This window comes from Anguilla anguilla, chromosome 7, assembly GCF_013347855.1.
Source record: "Anguilla anguilla isolate fAngAng1 chromosome 7, fAngAng1.pri, whole genome shotgun sequence".
Lineage (NCBI taxonomy): Eukaryota > Metazoa > Chordata > Actinopteri > Anguilliformes > Anguillidae > Anguilla > Anguilla anguilla.
Window position 1 is genome coordinate 10316841 of NC_049207.1, and position 10933 is coordinate 10327773.

At 40.9% G+C, this 10933-nt stretch overlaps 1 protein-coding gene across 1 annotated transcript; it reads right to left on the reverse strand.

Annotated features, from left to right (window-relative positions):
* Positions 1-1136: 1136 nt before the first annotated feature.
* On the reverse strand, positions 1137-5938 carry pim3 (Pim-3 proto-oncogene, serine/threonine kinase). The gene is made up of 6 exons (XM_035427528.1): positions 5412-5938; positions 4918-5027; positions 4738-4788; positions 4181-4544; positions 2867-3043; positions 1137-2763 (listed from the first exon to the last, which is right to left on the reverse strand). The coding sequence occupies exons 1-6, from the start codon at positions 5497-5499 to the stop codon at positions 2579-2581; spliced, it is 975 nt and encodes a 324-aa protein (XP_035283419.1). The 5' UTR covers positions 5500-5938; the 3' UTR covers positions 1137-2578.
* Between the last annotated feature and the right edge of the window lie 4995 nt (positions 5939-10933).

Here is a 10933-nt window from a genome sequence, read left to right on the forward strand (position 1 = left end):
GTGCTCCATGGAACACACAGACCACCGGCAACCTTTAAACCCACCATACTGTACCCTTTAACATTCCACAGGGGGCAGCACTGCCCCACCAGAAGTCTCACGGTCACTGTTGTTGGTTACTGTCATTCAGAAACTTTGCACTACACAAGTAATGGTACAAGCCTTATTTTGGCAAAATGAAACTGGGAGCCAGCCAGCCATAATCAGAGGTCTAACATATTAGCCACTGACTGTTCCCGAGGATGACCGTTCTGATGTTTTATGACCCGTGTGAATAATAGAGCAAAATAAATGTTTTGGAGTTTCATGTAGACTGCCATGGATTATAATTCCATTCATTCTAAAGCACATAATGGGATTATGATTAGAAAGTATAGAAGACTGGCTAATGAAGGATATCAGGATTAAGCACAAGCACGCGTATGTGCCAGGGAAAACAGACGTAATAATCTGAATCACTTAAGACATGATTACCCTCTTACCTTTAAAATATGGTGGACGGAAAAGATGGATTCTTAAATTGACCTTGACACTTAGTCAGAATCAGGTCAATTACGCAATTTCAATCAATAAGCCAATTTTCGTTACTTTTCCCTTATTGTTGCTGTTCCCTAAAACGTATGCATAAAAAATGTATTAAAAAGGGGTTCCAATTCCCATATGGTTCACCCAATTTGGATGTATAATGCCCTCAAATTAAAGCTGACGTACTTCACTTTTATCTCATATTCATTTCAAATAGAATGTGCTGAAGTAGCGCCAAATCAACAAAAAATGTCATTGTCAAATGCTTACAAACTGGCATTGTAAGTCCACTGAATGGCATTTACATCTAAGCATCATTTCTCTTGGAATATTTACACTGGAATGCACTGGGTAAGACCACTGTCCCCAAGTGAAGCACAAGGGAAAGTTACTTGGAACATGACAGGTTAAAATGACCGGAGCACTTTCAGGCAATCCGACAGGGGCTCTTTGTCTTAGGATGTGGGCTCTATGTCTCAGGATGTGGGCTCTACGTCTCAGGATGTGCACTGTCCCAAAAGTATAACGTCATTTATTAAACACTGAAGCAGCTTGTTGATCCTACATTCGGCACACATGTAATCTTTCAGACAAAAGACACCACCAAGTAGTTCTATACAAAAAAGGTTTAATTAAAATTTCTGTATAAAAAAATAGGCTCTCCATCATTGTATTTCACACGGCTAAATTGAAAAAAGGAAAGAATTACATCTCCAATAGCAGGCTGCAATGCAACTATTACTAGCATACAATTTCCTCCAAAAATTATATATTCCTGTCAAGTATTGAATGAATGGAAACATACATATACAATAATCCAAAATCTCTTTACCCAAACAGCATTACTTTACATTTCAGATACAGCCATCTGAGGTGACTCCACCTTAGATTAGAGAATGAAATTAATTAACATTCATTGCTTTCCAATTAAAGTAAACCTTATGCATTTCTTTTTTTTCCCTCCAAAAGACATCAGCAGATTCACTATTAGTTTTTTTCAAAATAAAAATAAAAACAGGAATGCAAACAGCCTTGTGAAGAATGTAGTTCTAAGAATTAATTCTTCCTTAAGCAGATATGAAAATAAATAAATAAATACCCACAGAGTGTGGAATGTCTAAACAAAAATAAATAATACATGGGAAAAAAAATGTACAATATACAATATTTGTAATTTAAAAATACATAATTGAGTCCATGAATATTGCATTGATTGTGCATTTCACACCCAAGGCCGAGCAGACCTAGGGCCTCATATGAGCTGTGTCAGCAGTGAGTTGGAAAAAACACATGTGTGAGTGTCTGTGGGTGCGTGTGTGTGCGTGTGTGTCTGTGGGTGTGACGGGTGGAGGAGTCACCCTCTCAGTATTCATTCAGTTAGAAAAAACCAAACCAGGAGCCCATTTGGATCACTTCAGTTGAGCTGAAGTGGGAGTGAGCAGCAGCAGAGAGAAGTACGCGGTGTGAGTGGGCGTGCGCTTCAAGTATTCCGCTCTTCAGCGAGCGGGACCCCGCCTCCCCCAGTCACATGGCCCAGCGGCAGCCCGTAAACCGCGCGCGGTGGGTAAGGCGACTCCCCGCCCCTAACCCAACTGCAGCCTGACGACCGTGCACTGGGTAAACGAAAGGATGAAAGCCCCACAGAAGCAGCTTTCGAAAAGGCACTCGAAATCAAAAACGGTAACGTTTAAAATGAAATCGTCCGAGCTCTATGAGAGCAGCCAGCATGTCTGAATAGGAGGGTCGCCAGATTCAAAAACCAGCCTCGTAGCACTTTCAAAAAAAAAAAAAAAATTTTTAATTATAATTTAATAAATAGAAGTGCTAGTAAAACCACCCAAACAGGAAGTGTTCCCCATGAGGAAACAATAATTTAAAAGAAAAGAAAAGAAAAATAAAATAAAATAAAATAAAATAAAATAAAATAAATTAATTTCCCTACAAAAGGGGAAAGTTCTGGCAGCCCTGCTGGGTGGGACAGGAGGCCCAGAGTCGAGGCCCCTCCCCTTTCCCGACCACACCCCGCCCACTTCCGCCTCCAGCCCTCGGGGCCTCAGAGGCTCTCCTTGCTGGAGGTCGTGCTGGACGCCTCGGCCTCGATGGTCCGCAGACGGATCTTGCAGCTCTCGCTCTTGGCGTCGCCGGCCACGCGCATCCACGGGTGGTCGAAGATCTGCTCCAGCGTGGGCCGGTCCGAAGGCCTCAGGGAGAGGCACCACTTGATCAATAGCTGGCACTCTGGGGGGAGCAGAGAGAGAGAGAGAACAGAGGTCAGCGACACCCACAATCGGCACACGGCAAAGCCTGGATTTTAACAGTCGTATGGTTTCCTGACACGCACCGGCAGACACTATCCTCCTGAAGTACAGCCGCCCCCGGAGGATCTCCTCGTCCTGCTCGAAAGGGATGTCTCCGCAGACCATGTCATACAGCAGCACGCCTAGCGACCACACCGTCGCAGAGCGCCCGTGGTATCTATGGTAGCGGATCCACTCTGGAGGACTGTACACTCTTGTACCTGCAAACAAAATCGTGGGGGGGGGAGGTTAGTTAGGATGTTCTAAATCCAATTAACTTACCATTTATTATTGTAGTGCCACATTCTTAACAGTTAATTCCCACAGCATAAACAAAAACATGTTCACAGAAGCTGCAATAATGTTCATAATCTTTGCAAGAGGACATTTTTTTTGCTAACAGAGCCCTTTTTGGACTTATACCAAACTGCCGCATTGTATAATGAAGCCCTTGGTCAGCTGACAAGGAGAGAAAAAAAAGAAAAAGAAAAAAAAAAGACAGTCTGGCTTTCACCCCCCTTTCCCCACCCTCTCCTGTCTACAATGCATGTGCAGCTGACTATGGTCCAAAAATAAAGTCAAGGAGAACACAAGGGGAACACCGACTGCACCACTGTATCAGTTGTAAAATTTGGGCAAATGAGATTCTGAAACCAGAATCTAAAAATGAGTTTCTTTACGCCACAACACTTATTGCTGTTCAAACAAAGCCCCGTTCTACTCCCCCCAACCACCCCCCCACAGAGAATTAAAGCTTCACCCCCGCCCCAAGGGCATGAGTATCTTGGATACCAAACAAAAACAGGAATCCGTGACGTAGGAATCACGTGGGCTGCCTGCTCAGGTTTCACAACAAACAGCTGTTACGTGGCAGCTGATCGTATTTCATAAACCATTTTAAATGTAAGATTTTCAGAGAAATCAATTGCAGGCTTACTGTATTTAAGGTACTGCAACAATCGCAATGTATTTATTCCTGTATGAGGTGGGGTTTGGCTGAAAATGAAAGTACCAAATATTTTTTATAAATGCAATAAAAAAGCATTTAAACCAGAGAAGCGCCATTGCTAAATTAGGATTGAGACCCCCAGGGAACCCCTTTCATGAAATACCACTTAAATTCCCTGCGTCACAACTTCTGGATTCCCTCTAATACTACAGGGGGCGATTACTGAACCCCCAACATTCTGAGAAACCTCCATATTAGAAAAAAAATTGCACCGTCAAAAAATGCAAGGCTATTTCCATTAGCTATGTAGTAGTATCCTCAAATCAGCGTCTATCAAGCCACGAATTTGTATCTAGTTCATAGAAACGCGAACATTTAAAATGCCAACGCAAAATATAAAGATGCGTACCGTCGAAATCGGTGTATACAGTGTCCTTGAGAATCGCCCCCGAACCAAAGTCAATAAGCTTGAGGTCTCCGGTGCGCAGGTCCACCAGTAGATTTTCGTCTTTGATGTCTCTGTGCACCACCCCGCAGTTGTAGCAGTGTCGGACGGCTTCCAGGACCTGTCGGAAAAACCCCCTCGCCGTCTCTTCGTCCAAGGCACCCTTCTCGGTAATAAAGTCAAATAAATCCTTGACCAGCTCCGGTCTTTCCATTACGATCAGCCAACCGTCCGGTCTCTCATACCAGTCCAGTAGCTTTATAACTCCACGAAAATTGGAGCCCACTTTCTTCATCAAAAGGATCTCCAAAGGCACCGTCGCACCATTCTGAAATAATGAAATTTGACAAATTAGTCAACGAACGGACTATATTGTTAGCATTACTTGGCAATATTTTTAGAATTAAGCAATCTGGATTTAAAAACGAGTAACCAAACAACATCCAATATTAAATCATAAAAAAGAGAAAGCGCATATAATCGATCAATTATGCCAGCTTGACATGCTAGCTGCTACTTACAATCGAGCCCCACTCTGTGACTCTCTCCTTCGCTACATGCTTAATGGCGACCTGTAAAAATAATAAAAAATACAATGTATTGCTGAGCATTAGCGTAAAATCAAATACAATTAACTACTGAACGTCATGTGCATACAGTCATTAAAATAAATAAATTTCAAATGAAGTTCACACCCTTACCGGCAAGGCGTCAGAAATCCGACAGCCGGAGTAGACGGTCCCAAATCCTCCGCTTCCAAGTGCGGATCCCACCTGGTAGACCTTATCAAACGGCTCCCTCTCCACTTTAACTGTGAATGGAAACAAATGCAATCGTTGGCATGTTCAGTGACCTAACAAACCATCTGCGTTGCCGTATTTGCAAACAAAACTATAGCTACAACCATTCAACGACAATAAATCTGCAAACGACCTAAATTTAGTTGCACCAAATAGCGAGCAAACTTCAGAAATATAGGCTAGCAGAAACAGAAAATGCGGCAACAAATTCCACGGTCGATACAAATAAGTCTCACCGCGTGTTAGTAGACATACCGCAAGCACTAGTTAGCTAATGATAGCCTAGTTATCGAAGTAAAATTTCATTAAATATGTACCGTTATTCTTAGTATATGTAGTGTAGCTATGTTTGTGCAATGCAGGCAGATTTTAACAGCTGTGGAAAAATGTCATACCTGGTTGAAGCTGTAATTTCACCGGCAAGTGATCCATGCTGGTCGGACTGCAAATGTGAGAGAACGAACCAAACTTGGACAGCAACATATTAGCTAAGACGTCTATTAAAAAATCCCACGGTTAGCTGCAATAAGTAAGTCCTGTGATCGGCAGTTAGTGAAAGAAAATTAGATCCAGATTATGAACAGCAGAGGCTATCGTAGATAACGGTCTAGTTAGCTACCTAACTAATCAGATCCCGATCCCTAACTCCGTCGCAAGGCTGAGACGTTGGTATGTTGTACTGGAAGGCGTCCGACCAGAATAATTCCAGGAAAAAAAGGCAAAAAAGAATAATTAATTTTTTATCTGATATTCAGGCGCTGAAAATGTCAATTCAACCTCGAATACTATTATTTCAGAAAATAAGGCAATTTGCGCGCGCACAATAAATGTAGCTACGCTAATGCCCTATATAACCGCTCCATTAACCATAACACTGTGCTTCTCCCACTTGCTTGTACTCTGTATTTGAGTGAGGTCGCCCCTACTTCTTTAACGCCAATATTTTGACGCGCGGAAGGGCAGGTATATCCCTCCGCATGGCAAACTCACCGTAACCTCAATCAGAAATTAGTTAATATGAATTTAACTATTTTATATATTTATTTTAAAAATCAAGAACACTTGAAATGTAGCAGAATGTCAAAATATATCTGAATCTCATTTCAGTTATAATATTATTATTATAAATACACGCACTACTTTAACATAGTACGAGACGCGCCAGGATTTTTTGTCTGAGGGCTTTGCATTGCGTTTCATTTGCGAAACAGAGACTAATTTGCATCGGGAGTACGATACAAGCCAATGAAATGGCGACTAGAAAATACCATTTTCCCCCCTTTCGGACCAATGGGAAAACATATATTAACATGGGGGGCGGGGGGGTGTTTGAGTGCACGTGGCGGGAATTCCGAGTCGCGCCTTTCCCTCCCTCTTCCCCCTCCCCATTTCTTGCAGTCCTCTGCAGATGTCTGGAGAAGCAATGCATGGCAAAATTGGCGTGCTGGGGCTCCAATGGAAAAAAGGAAAAAGCGCAGCAAAAACATTATTTTGATACTTTTCCTAATGGATTTTCCCATGTTAAATAATGTAAATTTAGATAAGAGAAGAGTTAGCGTGAAGTTAGAGTGAAATCACTTTAAAAAAGACCAATACTTCGTTGGGTTCATTTTCAAAGGCCATTACAACTTTACTAGTTTCTAAGGTTGCCTCAGGATACTGTAAAATTCTGTACTATTTTGGAACTACCTAGGTTGGCCTGTAGAGGGGGCTAAGTTTGTTATTGAGTTCAGTATTGCTTTTATTACTAATATAAATCACACTTTGAATGTCATTTTTAAAAATGGAAATTATGCACGACATACAGAATGTGTAGTTAAGATATAGTAGGGCATGTTTTTTTAGTCCAACATATTTTAGTTATGCTACACTAACACTCATTGCAGTAACCTGTAGTCAGAATCAGATTATAGCTGTTTTCATTTATTTGATAGCATCGGGGCTGTCAGAGAGTTGAATGAGCAACTGTGTTGTATGCACTGTATATGGTTCCAGCCTGTTCTGTTGGGAACAAACTGAGTCTTAGGTCACCTGCTATTTTAATCAAATTCATCTGAATTTGATGGAAAGACACTTTTAAAATCGGTCCAGTGTTTTTAAAATATTATAGTTCACAACCGGTATATGGGAGAACCCCCATAGTTTGAGGTTTGATGTTTGCAGCTCATTGCAAAGATAATCCAACTACTCTGAGGATGCTATTTTTCAAAAAGTGTGTGGTCCGGTCATTATTACTGGATGAGTATTGTTAACAGGGTGCCTGGAACAGTTGCAGCTAGCCTTTACAAATGGAAGAGAATGAAGGCAGAAATATTAACATGACTGTCAGATTGTCATTTTTGTCAACTAATATTAACATTACGGGGAGAGTCTGGTGTGTGAGACCAAACCCATTTATTTCTGAGTTCTACTGCAGTTAAGAATGCAACTCAAAGCATGTCATTGTCATTAAACAATTTAGATATAGCATGCTAGCTCTGACATTATGAAAGAAAATATCTTCATTTTAGAGTGATAAAAATTTAGAATGTGTTCACATATTTTGAAATACAATGTACTGTTGACAATTTTCCAAGTTCACATTTTTTCCAAGAGTTTGAAAAGTCACCCCTCAGTTGGACATGACCTTGGGTTATATTTGGAAAGAGTATTTAGCCCCCTTTTATCTTTGGCACAGCAGTAGCTAATGTGTATGCTACAGAGCAAAAAGGTACAAAGTACAACACTACAGGAATCCCAAATGCCTTATCTTGATAAGGTACTGCGTTATATAATTATTTGGGCTGATAAATAAATTCCAAAAATGCTCACTGATTTTGTTTCATTTTTTAACATGAAATTAATATGTTTATGCGTACTGCTTTACAGAAAAAGTTTACCATATATCATGATAGTGGTTCTTTTTCTGGTAGGTGTTGTATGTCTCCTGTTACAGGATATAGGCGATTTTCCGTGTGTGGCTATAAGCCTCAGGCTTGAAGGGAACTAAAGACCAGGAACTCTATGGACGGGAATTTGAGTGCATTTTCAATAGGCTTAGGCCCTATTCTTATCATTATTTTCTGAAAAAACAACTGTCTCCTGTTGTTCTTCTGGATCCTGCCCAAGAATGAGCAGATTATGTAAAGTTTCTGTTATGATTACATGAATGAGTGATTGAGCTAGAGTTGAATCACACTGGACTTACAAATAGACAACAAGTGTAACTGAAAATGAAAAGCAAAGGTTGAAATATTCAAATCTGCTTTGTAAGTTCACCTATGTTCATCTAATTCATAATACATTTGTGGCATATCCCCTGCCAATTATTTAGCCCCCAAACAACTGGTTAGCATGTATATTAAGCTAGCATGTCCTCAATTCTCCGACATGACTTGCAATGCTGTAGTTATAATGATCCAATATAAAAAGAAAATGCTGGATGTCATTTGCAACATTATGCACTGTGCTGGGCAGATACTCAGCTAGAGCTAACCTGCTAGAAAACTACAGAGCACATTTCAACAATGGAACCAGCCTAAAATAAATTATTGGGAAATCCACACTGTGGGAAAAGTAAAGCTTAGGAAAAGGTGACTGTGTTTTATGTTAATTGCCCTTAGATCTCGTATTGCTGCTTAGATCAAGGGATTGAATTAGGCCTTACTTGTACGGTAGTCTCACAAAGCCCCGAAAATGACTGTTGAAAAGCTATATAAACTATGAGCCAGAGTTTCCATTCATTTAATTTCTAATGAGTTATAATATTTGACAATGAGACATTGTCCACTAACCTGTGTGCCCTGAATGTCCTCCTTCCATCCATCTATTGTCTGCATCCGCTTATTCCTGGGCGTGGTCATGGGGGGGTGCTGGAGCCTATCCCAGCATGCATTGGGCAGAAGGCAAGAATGCAGAAATATATCCTAGATAGGTTGCCAATCAATTGCAGGGCACACTCACACCATTCACTTACACATTCATACCTATGGGCAATTTTGAGTCTCCAATTAGCCTACCTGCATGTCTTTGGACTGTGGGAGGAAACCGAAACACCCGGAGGAAACCCACGCGGACATGTGGAGAACATGCAAACTCCACACAGGAAGGCCCAGGCCTTATGGATTTTGCAGCAAGGACATTCTTGCTGTGAGGTGACAGTGCTACCCACTCCACTGTCTATAAATACTGATACTGATCTACTGTATAAAGCTTGAAAAGTTGCTGCATTTTGTATATGCTATTCTGGATGCAACAAGGTGCATTGCCATCTGTATGTCATGGATTGCTGTTTCTTAGGCTGCACTCTTTGAATGTGAATGATGTGGTTTTTCCAGCTTATATATAGATAACTATCAATCCTAACAACTTGTGATTTGGAGGCAGGAGAGTTAGTGGTCTGGGATGACATTTCACCATGCGCAGAATTCCTGGAATGCTTCATATTTTCCTTAGCTCTAATTACTACTTCTGGAAACCAAGTCATCGAGCTCAAGTGCTTTGGTAAGACTTGAGTAGACGGACATCTGTAATTTGACATTTGTAATTTTGGGCATATAAAGACAAGCAAAATGTTGACTGGGGGTATGTTCTAGTACCATAACCACAACAAAAGAAAGGGTGAGCAGCTCTGGTATAAATCATGGTATCATTATATGGTTCCATATTGGACCTCTTTCAAACTGGCCTGCTGTTAGACTGTACCAGATGGACACACACTGGTCTGCCAGTTGTTCTCATCCATAACTCAGCATGGGGGAAAAAGGTGCGTAGAGGTTAGTGGCTTCAAAAACACCTATCATTGATATGGTGACAAAAGATTTTTATTTCATAACATCGCGTTTTTGTTATGTAAAAAAAAAAAACAGCTACTGTACCAGGGAGACACAACATACTCACCGTTATCTGTTTGATCACACTCCACTAGGATTTGCTATGTCTGTGCCTCCTTCATTTGTGAGTACCTCTGAGTTTATATGTGGATTGCAGTCTGGAAATATTGTTATGTAATGTGTTCCGTTCACTTCCTTGTAATCCTACAGCCTTGCATAACTTCATTAGCCATGATATTTCCTCTTTTCTCAGGCCATCCGTGTTAAACCACTTGTTATCACTGGACTGCTCTTGGCAAATATTCATTTCCCACTCCTTCTGATATGTTAAGTGTCCTGGTGATCATTAGCAGTTTGTCTTTTGTGTATCATAATGTAATTTCAAATGGTGTTGTTCTTAAACCTGAATCATATGACTGTCAATTAAAGCTATTTGAGAGTAAGATCTTTGAACATAAATGTTTGTACGAAAGTCAAAATACATATAGTTAAACAACAATCTGAGAGCCACATAGAAAATAAGGACGCTGAGACTTCTGAAGCTCAACATATTTGCGGAATCGTGTTATATTTTGTGCAGCAGTGTATCCCAACTTCCTTTTAGGCTGAGTAAGAAACCCCCCGGTTGGCTTGTCAGGGCTCTCAATCTTACCACAAGCAGTTTGAAAATACTCTATCACAGTTACTGTCACAACGTGCGGCCAGCGTTGATGAGGCATTGTTTTATGTGCTGCTTTGGCAGGCTCTGTCCAGAAACAGCTATCCTTCAGACATGGACTGCCACCCCCACAGTCTTGGGAACACCCAGTAACATTTGGAGATGATAGCAGAATCTTGTTGCAGGGCTTGGGGTGCTCTCCATCCTCCATCTCTTTGTCAGCTTCGTGCTCCTAGGTTTTTTATGAACATTTCACTGTGGACCCACAACTCTCACTATCAAACTCTTTCTTTTTAAAAAAATTTAACAGAGTGTCCAGAACAGTGTGTTTTCTTATTAAATGCTGAAGGAAGGCACGGAACAACCCCGAGGCCGCATGCTGCAGACTTTTAAATCCCATTTGATCACTTTGCAGAGAATAAAATTTATAGAATATGTTCTGTGTCCA

Coding starts and splice junctions, on each gene's coding strand:
- pim3 (XM_035427528.1), bottom strand. CDS start 5,499: ATGTTGCTGTCCAAGTTTGGTTCGTTCTCTCACATTTGCAGTCCGACC. Junction 5,028..5,411: donor GAAATTACAGCTTCAACCAG/GTATGACATTTT, acceptor TTCCATTCACAG/TTAAAGTGGAGAGGGAGCCG. Junction 4,545..4,737: donor TCACAGAGTGGGGCTCGATT/GTAAGTAGCAGC, acceptor TCATTATTTCAG/AATGGTGCGACGGTGCCTTT.